This window comes from Dermacentor albipictus, chromosome 3, assembly GCF_038994185.2.
Source record: "Dermacentor albipictus isolate Rhodes 1998 colony chromosome 3, USDA_Dalb.pri_finalv2, whole genome shotgun sequence".
Classification (NCBI taxonomy): domain Eukaryota; kingdom Metazoa; phylum Arthropoda; class Arachnida; order Ixodida; family Ixodidae; genus Dermacentor; species Dermacentor albipictus.
In genome coordinates, this window is record NC_091823.1 from 102,982,246 (window position 1) to 102,996,571 (window position 14,326).

General features: G+C 42.4%; 1 protein-coding gene across 17 annotated transcripts in view; it reads left to right on the plus strand.

Moving 5' to 3' along the window:
- Positions 1 to 864: 864 nt before the first annotated feature.
- The window catches only part of LOC135913822 (cleavage and polyadenylation specificity factor subunit 6-like), a 69,962-nt gene continuing 56,500 nt past the window's right edge, over positions 865 to 14,326 (plus strand). For 15 of the 17 annotated variants that reach the window (XM_070535837.1, XM_070535836.1, XM_070535838.1 and 12 more), the window contains exons 1-3: positions 865 to 1,024; positions 1,608 to 1,691; positions 3,631 to 3,711. In XM_070535837.1, the coding sequence (XP_070391938.1) occupies positions 965 to 1,024; positions 1,608 to 1,691; positions 3,631 to 3,711 (225 nt within the window). In that variant the 5' untranslated portion in view covers positions 865 to 964. Of the gene's footprint in view, positions 1,025 to 1,607; positions 1,692 to 3,630; positions 3,712 to 14,326 lie in introns of those variants that run through there. The other 2 variants (XM_070535841.1, XM_070535852.1) reach the window with 2 other exon arrangements.

Sequence of the window (14,326 nt, forward strand, 5' to 3'; positions counted from 1 at the left end):
TCATAAAATAAAATCTTCATAAAATGTTTCCATTCATGCATATTACATCTTTACTGACCTACAATGCATGACCAAGCGAAGAAAAGCAAGAACAGACGACAAATTATTTCAAAACGAGCGCAAATCTCACTCTCGATTCTCCAACTTTAGCGGGCCCTCTTTTTTGAGTTTGGCTACATTTGGACTACAATTTCTCTAGCTTTAGGCTGCGCCGCTTTGTACAACCTGGCAACACTGGCCGAGCAGTGCGCTGCAATTTGCAGCGATGTACACTTTTAAAACCTTATGATAAATTACACGGTTTATGCGGAGCACTTAGATGCGTCAATTAATGATCAGAAGGAGCTACTCTAGCGACTCAGTACGTTTGTACAAAATCGTCAAAATAGTTTCAGAGTCCCCTTAAGCACGTCCCATATGTGGGCCGATCCCGAAGATAGTCAATTGCCGAGCCGACCCGCGGTTTAAGCACTCCCCATACGTGTGTCGATACCGAAGATAGTGAAATGCCGGGCCAAGCCGCGGCAGAGGTTCCCACATCCTTTTTCACAGAGTGGAAGGACACCGCGATTTTTTTTTCTTTCCTCCCAGCAATTTGGCGTGAAGTCGCCATACCTGGCTACGCTGATGGCTTCTTTCCTCTACACGATATCAAAGTAAAGCGTTTGGGTAGTATGGCTGCAAATTTAAGGTATAAGGGACAATAGTATTACATACTTTCGTTCAATGCTAACCGAACAGAAAGCCGTTCCTTCTCAGAAATGAGCCTTACTTTTCAACCGCTTCATTATTGATTAAAACAACGGATGAAGCTGTGCGTTTGTCTCTTGCAATCTTTCGGTCAACACTTTCAACGGGATCAACACGCTTTGAGCGTTCCAGTAGTTCACCCTTTAATCGCATAAGCGGGCGTGGTGCTGCGATCTTCAGCGATTCGCAGCAGTTCGTCGGGAAGACAGGCAAAATGGCGGACGGCGTGGATATTGATCTCTACGCCGACGATCTCGAGCAAGACTTTAACCAGGCAAGCCGCTTCTGTGTACCGCGCAGTCAGTGGCAAAAACTTTCAGTCCTGTCAAACGTTGTGTTCTTATATTAACTGAAGCTTTCGCGGTACTATTTACTTCTACGAAGCAGCCATTCTGCTCTCGTTTAAGTGGCTCCATTGTTTTTGCTGGATGCTTTGAGTTAGGAAAAATACATGTCACAGTTCTAAGCTTGTATGCGTTCTTTGCGTTTTACTGTTTGCAACTTAGCGGTGAATGTTCAGTCATATTGCGCTCAAACTACTAAAGTTATGTTTGTAGCAGAAATGCTCGCCTTGGTCCGTTGCGTGGCTTCCAAACATGGTGACCGGTTTCGACGGGCCGTCACGATCTAATATTTACCGGTCTTAGTAAGTGAGGAATACAAGCAGCCGCGAGATATGCCATGACCTTGTTGATTAATTGGTGTCGCCTTCGAGTTACATTATGGAGCAAAAGCTGCGCGGCGTTTCTGTTTCACCCGTGAGACGGCGTTTGCCAGCGTCGGCGATATGCTGGGAAGTTTGGTAACGGTGGCGTACTACATCTTTTTTTTTTTATTTCTCTTCTGATTTTTTTTAGGAGGGATACAATGAGCACGATGCCAACGTGGATCTTTACGACGACGTTATTGCTGCACCGTCCAGCGATGGAAATGCAGACGAGGTATATCCGCTAGCGGTGCCGAGCTCCTTGCCGCGCACCTGTGCCGAGGGCAACGCATCCCGCGTGTCGCCGGCAAACAAAAACAATGAAATGCTTTATTTCCCGGCCTATTTCTATCAGCCGGTAGACGTGTACGGTGAGACATTTTCGAGCCTAACGCGCGCCTTGTTGCGCCTAATTCAGCCATTGCAAATGTGTTTGTAAATTGTCAGTAGTGCCTGCAGCTAGCGTGCAGTGAAGCAGGTTGAAACTAATGTAGAGGCACCATGTCCAGGCTGCAAGTATAGCAGAAGTGGGCTTAACTGCACGCCATTTTTTGTTTAGTTTTGCTTTGAGCCTTACACAATACGACTGCGTCCGTCAGTGGTTGCTGGATTCGAAATTTCTTTGAGTGCGCAAAGTTATTTATTATGCATTTGTTTGTACGAGTGTAAGGTAGAGGGAAAGTTTGCTTGACTGATTCTTGTTCAGCTCGTTTTTAATATACAGTAATGCCTTTGAAACTTTAGAAATTAAGAATGGTACATCACTCAAAAGAAGAAGCCATTCTGCACATATTGAACTTAAAGCTCTAAATTATACATGTTGTAATATGTTGTAATATTCGTGGTTATGTAACAACCTCAGTATGCCACCGAGGAGCTTATCTGCGTGCACGTCAAAAGTAGACTTAACATCTTTATTTGCCCCTGTGTGTTCCCTCATTTCCAGCTATAGCTAGCAGTTTGAAGTTTTAATTTGTGATTAGATGCGTTCTTCCTGCAGGCCATCGTCAAAAATTCTGCCGCAAGATACCTTTCGTGGGAGTCAAAATTGCCATATAAATGTTCTTGCTACTGCTGCAAAGTATTTATTTTAAAACGACACAGAAGAACAGTACTAAGCGGGCAGATGTTGATTGCCGCATTAGGATTACCTCTGGCACTTGGTGTGTTTATCAGCCAGTTATGCCGTGATCTCGCAGCAGCTTCAAAGTAATGAATAGTCTGATGTGTGCTATTTTGTTTCTTCCCAAATGTGCTTCATTCTGGCATAGCAATACTGTGGGCTTTACTGCAAAAGCCAGAAATTGGTGCATGTCAAAAAATGAACTGAAGTGTGAGCAAGCTTGAAATTGATCAGTTCATTCTTGTTAAGTGTATTAGCTCATTTAGTGGCTGGCCTAGTGGCAATTTTAGGACATCGTACTACCAACCAACGCATGTAGGGGCAATAGTCTCAAATGATCAATTTTTTTTATTCTTTCTTTTTGCTTTTTTCTTCATTTCACCCTTGCTTATTGGCTTCAATGCTGTCGTGCCGAATGGCGATCCCAGCAAGAAAGGTGGCATGTCACTGTTGGAACCAATTAGGAAAGGCGAAAGGAATGCAAAATAATGTGGTTCATGAGAAACTATAGTGCTTCATCGTTTTGTTTTGTTGTCCCTACCATTCTAGTTTTACTTTGGTCCTGTAGAGACACCGTGTTGCAGGTGCTATATGAATCGGCTCATTGACATGCCTGGAAGATGGGAAGAGCTGCCAAAACTGACTTAGCAGGCATATAACTGCACCTTATCGCAGCCAAAGATGCTGCAAACAATGACATTCAGAGCTCAATAGTTTGCGGGCACCTTAATCTTGAATTGAAAGAAACGGTCCCAGAGATATTTTGTAACAATTGTTTTGTTGTTTCCTTCTTCTTGCCCTTTTTCATTGGCCCGTGCAACGTTGTGCTCAGCATGCTTGAATGATAGAAAAGGGGTAGGATCGGAGCAAAGGAATCCCCACAAAGTGTGGTCCCATGCTCTTTGAGTGCCCGTGTCGCTGCATAGCAGTTAGGGTGCAGAGCAGATACATGCTCAGAATGTGGTATACCCAAAGCCGACCTTTAGTTTTGCTGTTGGTGAAAGCATTGCAAGATGTTGCAGTCAAAATACAGCAGATGCAACCATTTCAGGTGTCTGGGATTGGTAACCAGTCCCAGGGAAACAGCCATCCTTCAAAGCGTGTGGCTCTGTACATTGGAAACTTGACTTGGGTAAGCCGTGAAGACAAAGAACTCTCGTGAGGGCGTCGACAATGCTCTTTGTGCGCATTCCTACTTTGTTGTCGTGGGTTCACAGAATTTGGGATTTGTACCCGGGTTGCACTGGTGTTGTATAGCTCTTGTTTCTGTGGCAGATGAATTGGTGGTGGTTTGCTGAAATTGTATGTGGCGGATTTTATTGCTTGTTTTTTTTTAATGATTATAACTGCTCTTCATGGAAGAAGAAAAGAAACTAGGAGGGAGCATAATGTTGTACAGCTGCCATTCGCTGGCTCACGCTATGTGAAGCTATCCCTGTCACTTAAGATCTCTGCCGTGCCTAACACATGACTTCAGAGTCTCAGCTGCAATTGGTAGGCTTAGCCCTGCACGTTTGGTTCATGGTAGGTTTTCATTGATGTACACTATTTCGTGTGCTTTTCTAACTGCTCTGTGCACTTTTTCCGGTATACTTGTGCAACTACAGCAGTTCCTTGTAAAGTATACACTTTTGTTCATGTCATTACTCTCAACGCCTGTCAGGCATTAAAGAGAGAGGGAACTTGAAAAATATGCAGAACAAAGTTATATTACGTGCAAAATTTTAAATGTGATCGGAGGCTCCTATTCTGAATTTTATTGAATCCGTGATGGAGACGACGGGCGGGTAAGTGGTTCCGATCCAATGCAGTCTTCGGAACGCGAGTTGCTGTACTTGTCAATTCTGCATTGTGGCGTATGTTTGAATAGCAAACAATAGCTTCCTTGGATTGTCGTTGGTATATCTCGTGGAAAGTACATAACTGGAATATGCGCTGCCATGTAGCAAGATTCGCAGATTTTTTTTCTTTATTTGCGAGATGCTAGCATAGCGGGAATAGTTCTAGCAAAGCGAGTCGAACGGTGTTGAATAGACTAAGAATAAGTGTGCGAGTGGGACAGCTGTATTTTGATGCTGCACCTGGTGTCGCAGCTGGAAGCACTAAGAATCCACAACATGACCACATACTGTGCCCACTTTCCTTGGCTTCAATCTTTTACTGTGTGACATTCGCTCTTAGTTCCTTTTCTTCCTCCATGTTGCTCCCAAGTGGGTATGTGAACGAGTGTTGTCATCGAATTTACTGGAACATTGTATATGTACCCATTGAACTAAGCTGGTTGTGAGCTTATGCTGACGAATGTGTGCTTCCACGTTCAAAAAAAAAAGAAAGAAAAGAAAATACAAAGCTCAGCACAGACTGCACATTGTGTGATGATGCAGGCACCTTGATAGAGCTGGCGCAGAAGTGAAAGTAAATATTGCTCTGTTTAGATGTACCACTAAATATTGAGAGTTAGCTGTGATTTGCTCGTTTAGGTTGGTTGAAATCATGAGGTGTTGGTCTCTGCTCCAATCCTTAACCCTTTAATCGGTACCTGAACGACATCTGAGACTATGTACGTCTGCTAAATGTGAATCCCTTAACATTTTGAGGTGTTCTACATTTTTGCAATTTTTGGTGCTTGCATCTGTGGGGTATGCAGTGATTGTGCTGCCTTTGCCTTTTGCCACATCCGGGATGGAGATATATTTTTATCCAAAATTCCAGGGTGTGCTTTCTCAGCGCATGTTTGGATTATCAGTTCAACATATCTGTCTGTGCCTGTTGCCTAACGTACCGAACATGTGCACTTTTCAACTTATTCGCTCAATAAACTGGCAGATGTATAATGCTTTTTTCACGTTTCCGAACTCTATTTGATATTTATTTGACGAGAATGAAGCTGTCGGAAAGAAAGTTGGGGTCTAGGCTTTCTGCGGATTTGTTCTTGTTTTGCCAATTAAATGGTTAAGGATGCAACCACACAGTGTTTTTAAGTTGCAAGCAGTAAACATGCATATCCTTTTTGTGGCTCCTTCCGCGGCGAACAAGCGACAAGTGCAGTGTGGTGCACAGATTCGTACAATTTTGTCGGGAAAGAAGTGTTTGTTGAAAATGTGCTCGCTGCCTAAATGTCAGTTAAAGTGGTCACTGTGTGGTATGAATAGCATTCATATCAGCGCACCTCCCGAAAAAAAATGTGCATGGAGTAGTAATAGGCTGCTTGTATCTGACACATGAAATGTTGCCTATACTGTCCTGAGGTTAAAGTACACGTGATCGTAACAGTGACAGAGGGAATTGTCCAGACTGTCTTTTTGAAAGTTTTTCCATTTTCAGTGTGCAATCACAATATAGAGCTAGCTCACAATACATTGCCTTCAGTTATATAACGCAAAACACACAGCATTCTGACAAAATAAAAGTTACTTAAAATGCCCTTGTCTCTTGGCCTAATGCAGTTGTGATGGTGCTCCGGTGTAAGGTGCATCTTCCATCATTTTGCAGTTCTGTGGCCTTTTGCAGCTGCACGTTTTGACACATGTGTTTTATCTGCTAAACATTTCCATAGTTCTGGAGGTTATCATGGACAGACATGGTCCTTTGTAGTTTCTGTGAACAATATAAATGCACAGAAATTTAAGTTAAATAAGTTTTTATAAGAAGGCTAAATATCAGAATCTGTTTTCTAATTGCTATAGGTTTGAGACTAGTTTTGATATTTCAAGCAGTCAGATTATAAAAACGTTCATTACCTTTGAAAGCATTTAACATAAAGGGCATAGGTGTTGCATCTAAACTGGTTGTGATGTTGGAGGTGGTTAGCTCATGTAAACCTCCTTCCACATCCTTGTTTATAAAACTGCTACTTTATTCAGTGTCATTATGGCACCAGGGAAATATGTGCACAGTCTATACATTCCTAAAGGTGCCATGGTGGTAACTTGATTACAGTTCATCCTTGTTATAATGAACAATGATGGAGCTTTTTTTTTTTAATGCGCCTAATAAGTAACCAGGAAGTTTTGTTTAATTTATTGGAGGTGCTCTTATGAAATCATAGAATATGTACTGCACTATCGAGAAGGAAATCTGGCATTGTAATCTATTCAAGAAACTTGAAGGGCACTGTGACAAGAGTTCCAGGATACAAAGGTTCAGCTTGTCTTGAACTTTGCTTGACATAAAACATGTTCATAACAGTACAAATAATGCTTTCTAGAATTAAACATATTTGCAGCAAGTATTAGCTGTCCTGTAATGTGCACCTTGTATATAATGTGTGTTCACTTATAATGAGTAGCTGGAGTTGCCTGAACTTCATGCATTTGGTTCTATTGGAAATTTAGAGAGCTTCAAAATACATAGTCCTTGCAGAATTTCTGTCCTCTGTTCACTTCACTGTTTGAAGGCATGCATTGCTTCTTTCGAGACCTTTATTTCTTAGATCCCTTTCTTTCCTTGAAATAGCTAGCAGATGGTTTTTCAAATTCGTTACCTTCATCAAGCAGCACAAAGGCAGTGTCTTCGTTGCTGCTACAGGAATTGTCGCATGTACCTTGGTTGTCAGGAAGGCCGATTAGAGTTAACTTCTTTCTGGGTGAGGTTTCTTTAAACTAAGAAGGAGAGCTGATACAGTGTTCAGATGATGGATGCACAGTGAGGAACAAGAGCAAGGCTACAAGTTCCCTTGATGTTTTTGTTAGAGCTCAGAAAACTGATAGAGCAATTGGCGCTCATAAACAAGTAATGTATATTTAGAAATGCTATTGAATATACCCTGACAATGTTTTTTTTTTTACGCTATTCTTGCAAAACTGAAAACCAAGACACTTAACGAGCTTACTTAGGCAATGTCAAAGACACTTGTCATGCGAGGAGGACGGCATGGCGCAAATGAAAGCATGTTTTCTTTTTGAATCATTTTGCACCTCTGAAGTAGACGTCTGGTGGCTCAACTGTGTACTCTTTCACAAGATATGGCAGCACCTTGAAAACTGGGGTAAAGATCGACCTACCTTGAATTAGTGGGGAAACTTGGGGATTTCAAGAGTCGGCCCTTTGTGGGGTAAGGGGCGGAAAATGTCCCACTTGTTTAACCTTCAAAAACATCATTGCAACATAGGGTGATCCTTATCCCATCTTTTAAGGTGCTGCTATTTAGCGAAGAAGTACAGAGCCAAACTGCTAGAGTTCTGTAGGTGGTAGGTGTAAAATGATTCAGAAGTGCATCATATTCTACCCCCATCGAAATGTGTCCATGGAAGCCAGATTCAATCCCTCAAAGCACTACAGCGGGTGCACACAGCATGTGTGTTCACCTGCCTTGATTCCTGAATTCCTTGAATGATCTGTGCTTGTATTGGAGCACCTTCAGCACACCTTTTTATTGTGGACATTTTTCTATGTCTTCTTTTTATTCATTTAGCTCTATACATACTTTTTGTAATGGGCATAGGATACAAAAAATACTTTCATTGTAACGAGCTCAGGCTGAATTTTTGAAGTGACTATTGCATACACTCACTCTCTAACAAGCTGTGCAAAAGTGCTTTTCTTTTTTTAGCTTTAGGTCAAGTATGAATGCTGTGCAAGTTCAAAGCAGACACTGTTAACTTATTTTTTTCAAAATAAAAAAAAAATATGTGCGCATCATTCACTTTGCAACAGTGTTATGACCTAGTCTGCAAGCTCAAACCAGGCTTTGCAGCCGTCAAGTCGTCGTGTTCTTTATTTTTCCCCTATTTTCCATTGTGACAGCTGGAGAATTTCCGTCACCTTGTGACCTTGGTTAAGTACAAGTTGGGCCAAAACATTGTGTTCTTTTTCAACTTTGAGAGGTAGCTTCAAACTCTTACCTGAACACCTGGTGTATCTAAAAATATCTAAAACATGCTTATGTTGAACCATAGCTTTCTGAGCGTGGGATACTTATGGACACGTTACAGCAACTGGCAGTGAAATGTTCTGTAGTGGAATATTTAGTTTGGGAATGTGCAGAAGCATCTGCACTGATACCCTATTTTATAAAGCACAACTCATTCAGATTAATACAGTACTATGGGCAGTTAGAGAAATGTACCATGTTCAGTAGAAGTTCAGGAGTATATGACCGCATGCAATGTCATATTGTAAAGTTTAAAGGTGTACAGTCATGCCCCATATTTCTTTTGCTTGGCCTGTGTCTGCCTAGGTGAAGGCATGTCCAAAGCAACAAGTGGGGCACTATATCCTTCTAAAGGCAAAGCGCAAAACATAATTTTTAGTGTCACTTTGTCGTGTTTAGGTCTTGTTGGGGCATGTTTGTTACGGTTTCTCAGATGCTGCGTTTACAATTAATGCACAGCATAGCTCGAATTGTAATATTTTATATCACTTTTATTCTAGATTTAAATTGTAGTTTTAAATGCGAATTTGTTTATGGAAGCTAAGCACAGATCTAGTACATTGTGGTAATTGGTCAAGTTGCATTAACTATGCTTTGTAAGAGACTGCGAAATCTTGTGGACATATCGAGTTTCTCCCAGCAATTGTATTTAGCCTGTTCCATTAAATTTGTTTGTGTACTGAAATGTTGCTTGGCAACATGTGAAACACTTTGTGACATTTCGTTTAGCAGCATATTGAAATGGCTTCCTGTATTTCCACAAGAATAAGACACATTTTGTGGGACATACCTGATGGTGCTGTGTGGAAACAGCTGTACAGCTGTGGGGGCTTATTCATATATCCGTAGGGCTTGTGACACATTAAGCAGCTTACTACATATTTGTAGATTAATTGGGCGTGGTAAAGTAGCCATGTCTCCTAGATTGTGTCACATGACCTGGTCTGACTTGCTTGTTCTGTTTCACATGGCAAACAGGCTAGTCCTCCTGGTGCCCTATAAACTAGCCTGCCTTGAGGTCAACCTTAGCTTTGTCTATACTGACGAATCGTGTAACATAAATCGGGCATTGAGGGCATGCAGCATGCTGCATATTTGGATCCATTGGGCGTACTAATGGCACCAACTTTGCAGGTAGTTGTGGAACTCTTTTTGGCCATCTTGGTGTAGCTGGTATTTGTCTGGTACTTTAACTGTCAGCTGAAGTGAACCTCATGGAACTAATAAAGTTTCAAATAATTTCTGCAGTAAGATCGTGACGGTTAAATGGCCTTCTGTATTTCAAGTCAACCATAGTTGCACATATTGTAGGATCTGTCAGTGTGATTGTTACAAGGCTGTTGTTGCCTCTCCTGTGTGCAGTCACATGCTGTCTGTACCCTTTGAGCAAAAATAACTATTTGAAAGACAAGCTGTTACACTAAAATAGCTGCTGTAAGGACTTACTGTATATTGTGCTAAAATGACCATTTCGAGGGCTAGTGTAACTTGCGGGAAAATAGGGCATTCAGGCTAGCTCTGACTTGCTCTAACTAGCTGTTTTGGAGTTGCACTGTAAATTGTGCTGAAATAGGTCAATATATGCTCAAATAGTTGTTTCAGAGGCCAGCTGCATATATGGTAAAAAATGGCCGTTTCAGAGACTTATAACTTGTGCTTGAATAGATGGTCTATTGAAGCAGCACGATGGTGAAACTAGAACCAAAAAGACATGACTAGCGCCGACTGCCAACCAAACTTTATTGAAAGCAGCACCATCCACTTATGGTCATGTCAAAAACCACAATAAACATGACTACAAATGGCTGGTGCTTTTTCCAGTAAAGTTTGGTTGGCACTCTGCACTAATCTTGCTGTGTGTTTCTCTTCATCCCATTGCGCTACTTCAATGGACCTTCAAGGTGAATTAGCTCGCCAAATTCAACTTCTTAAAAGGCTGCTTTAGCAGTTAAAAATTAGATGTTTTCATAGACTAGCTGTAAATTGAGCCCAGATAGCTGGTCCAGAGATGAGACTTGTGCTAAAATAAGTGTTACAGAAGCTAGCTTTAGCATCTGCTAAAATAGCTGGTTCAGAGATGAACTGTAACTTGCTGAGGTAGGTGTTTGGGATCAGCTGTAACTTGTGCTAAAGCAGGCGTTATCAGAGGCCAGCTGTAACATGCTAAAATAGTTGTTTGAAATTAGCTGCAACTTGTGCCCAGATAGCTGGTTTAGAGATGAGCTGTAATTTGTGCTAAACAGACACTTCAGGCGTAAACTGCAGCTTGCTAAAAAAAAAGGTGCTTTAGAATAGCTGCAAAGTGTGCTCAGATAGCTGGTTCAGAGGTGGGTTGTATCATAGGCTAAAACAACCATTTCAGAAGTCGGTTGTAATGTATGTGCTAAAATAGCTATTTTAGACACTGGCTGTGAATTGCATGAAAAAAATTCACTGGTCATTACAATACTTCCTAATGAGAAATTTGAACGCAGCTCTATATGTGTTTTCATTTCGCGATGTATTGAGGCAGAGAATTTGAGAGAGACATGTAACTGAGTTGTCAATCGTCGAAAATTTGATCTGCTGGTCAAACGTGCCGGCTTTTATACATGACTCGTCGAAGGTCCAGTGTGATCGCTGGTGCTGCTTGGCTTCTAGAAAGTACTGCACAAGCAATCTCAAATCATGACAATCGAAACAAGTGCAAACAAGAGCTGATGCGAGTAGATCACACTACAAAACAAGAGGTCGGGCGGGTCCGCATGAAACCAGTTCCTCGCACGTATGTCACTGCAGGGGCTCCTCTCATTGGTCTTCACCGTTCACAGCTCGTCTCTTTCATCTGCCTCTCTGCGTTCGCTCTTTCACCTTTTGCCTTTGAGCTCGTTCGCTTCGTTACGCCACCACTGATTGGCGCTCACCGCAGGAGCTTGTCATTAAGAGCTGCACTCTAAATAGCTTTTAAAGACTAGCTATAGCTTATGTGAAGATATGCGTTTCAGAGACTTTCTGTAATTTGTGCTTACATATAACTGTTTTAGAGACGAGCTGCAACTTGTGTGAAAATAGCTTGGAGACTAGCACTCTAACTTATGCCGAAATAGCTGTTCAAAAAACTTCTGATCAGTCTCAGGCACTGTTCATTTGTGCAGTTCTGCAGCCTTCATTAAAGGCTCATTATGCGCACATGTTCGCATGACTTGCACTTGAACAGTTGTGCTAGGAAGATTTTCATTCCCATGTCGTGATAAGCCTTTGTTTTCTTTTGACTTCGAAGATGCTCCCTGGACTTAGTTGCCATCATGGTATAAATGCGCACTTAACATCTCTTGTTAACAGATGTTAACTTGACTTCCATATTTTTTGATCATATGTAAATTTCACGAGCGTACTTTGAACACCTGTGTATCCTACATTATGGTAGATTCATTGCTCTTATGCTACTAAGGTTTTAAAGGGACCCTGAAACGATTTTGGCGATTTTCTACAAACGTACTGAGTCGTTAGAGTAGGTTCTTCTGATCATTAATTGATGCATCTAAGTGCTCTGCGTAAAGCGTGTAATTTATTATAAGGTTTTAAAAATACCCATCGCTGCCGATCGTAGCGCACTGCTCGGCGGAATTTTAAGCCGCCCCTACCCATATGATGCAAATAACCCATATTACGTCACATGGGCGAGCTATCTGATTGGCTGACCAGGGCGCGTGGTCGATAATTTTTCCAACTTTATGGTGAACAAATGATGCTCGTAATAGTTGGAATGTTAGTTACTTTGTTTTTGTAAAAAGAAAATAACTTAAAGAGAAAAAACAAGAATAGTTTTTTAGTACACTTCAGCACTTCCGGCACACAGCAAGTGTCGTCTGCTTGTGTTACAACGTACTCCATTTTGACGAGAGCGCCGCGGTCAGAGTCGGTCTCAGTCTTTTCGCGAGCACTATGATTCGACTTTGTTGCCTTGTGGACTGCAAACCTAGCGAACTGCAAACCGCAAGTCCAGTATTAGGGCAAACGCAAGCGCAAGGGGACAGGGTCTGGCCGCTTGACTGTGCCGGGGTGAGCCACGAGATGAGCAGAAGGGCAAATGTAAACGGTCTGCACGGTGCAGCCACCTGGTGGCACAGAGCTCAACCATACACAGTAGCAGCAACGAAGTGTATTCTTTGCTGCTGGTGTGTATTTTTCGCAGGAGTGTAATCATCAACACGTTGATTTATAAATGTTTAAAATGCTTTACACTTGGTTAGAGCAATATTAGCGCTTTGTTTGACTGGTTAAGCGCTGCGCCAGCAAGTGTCTGGACCGTGCAGACCGATCAGGCTGCTCACGTACGTCTACGCTAAAGTTCCTTCATCAGCTTGAGTTTATGCCTCCAGTCATTTGCCGAAATGACCAGCTTGCCTGTTTTTGCCGGAGTACCGGACACGTTCGGCGCTACGACAGAATGCTCGCAACGCACGCTGCTTCGATAGCTCTCGGTCGACGGCCAAGCGGCTAGCGGAGAGGTCTCGCGCGGGAGGGGGCGTGCTCCTAAACAACCGGAAGTGAGCGATGTGACGTCGCATCGTGACGCTGAACCAGTGAAGGCGGAGCTTAGCGCCGCTCGCTCAGCGAGCGAGTTGAGGAGGAAAAGCATAGCTAGGGAGGAGGGTAACTTCTAATCGCTTGCAGCTCCAATAATACGTAACGCTTCACTTAAATTGTGGTGCGAATGTTCTACTTAAGCTGTACCCTACGCGCCTACAAAATTTGTCCGAACCGTTTCAGGGGCCCTTTAAGGTATTAAAAAAATATTCTCTGCCAAGTCTTAAGGCATTTCTCATTTCCAAGCTGGCGTATGCTGTATAAAAAGTGCGTTGGTTTCACTTGTTCACTTTTTCATTCTTGTTTGAAGCTGCCCTCTTTTACCTTCGTAGTAATAAGCCTTTAGCGACAAGAAGACCTGGTTTTAACATCATTCCTATTAGCTGAGAATAAATAGTAAAGTAAGCTTTGTTGGATTGCTATGGGCAAAAAAGAGTTTCTGTTACATGCACTTGCTTCCTTAGGTTCAGTGTGACCTAGGGATGTATTCTGCGACGATCACTTTCGACCATAGTCACATTCTTTGTATCAACCGGCTGGCTGCCTACTCGTGACATCAGCATGCACTAGTAACATATGCTCTCGAATGCTTCGCAACACACGAGAGAGCGCACCATGCGGATTGCAGAGCGGCTTGGGTGTGTTGTTTTTGAATGTAATCTCTGTAGTACGAGTTCTGCTCGCTGACTACGGTTGGCTGAGGCCATTTTAAGTAAAATAAATTGAAAAGAGGAGTGTGAAATGGGTTATTTTAATTAATAAATTATGCTACAACTCATGTGGTTGTGAAGTACAATTCAGATGATATAAACTGATACGCTTTCTTTCTGCATCTGTGTGTCAGCCGTCATGCGCCACCAGAGGGGCAGCATGTAAACATGGCTTCTCCCTTTTGAATTTGAAATGGGTTGAGCCTAAGCACAGACGAAAGCAAGTGCCACAGTGCTTGTGCGAGTTTACTGTCTGTGTTTTCTTCTCAAAATAAAACCCTACAATGGCAAAACTACAGCAGAGCCCTCAAACAAGACACGCTGGACGTCGTTAAATTGTCTGCTCTCCTCTGCCCGCTGGCATGCGAGGAACCACGCGAGAAACATCGTTCACCGTGCCGCTGTCAGCTGTGTCAAGACAATGTCACTGAAAATTGTCACTTACACAAGGCAACACAGAGCACTAGCCGATCAGCAGTCCACGAATATTGCTGCGCAATACTTTGTGCAGACCACCCAACCGTGAAAAGACAGTGTTTGTTTATTCAGTATATGTCGGGAGCACCCAACAGCACTGCGACATAAAATTGACGTAG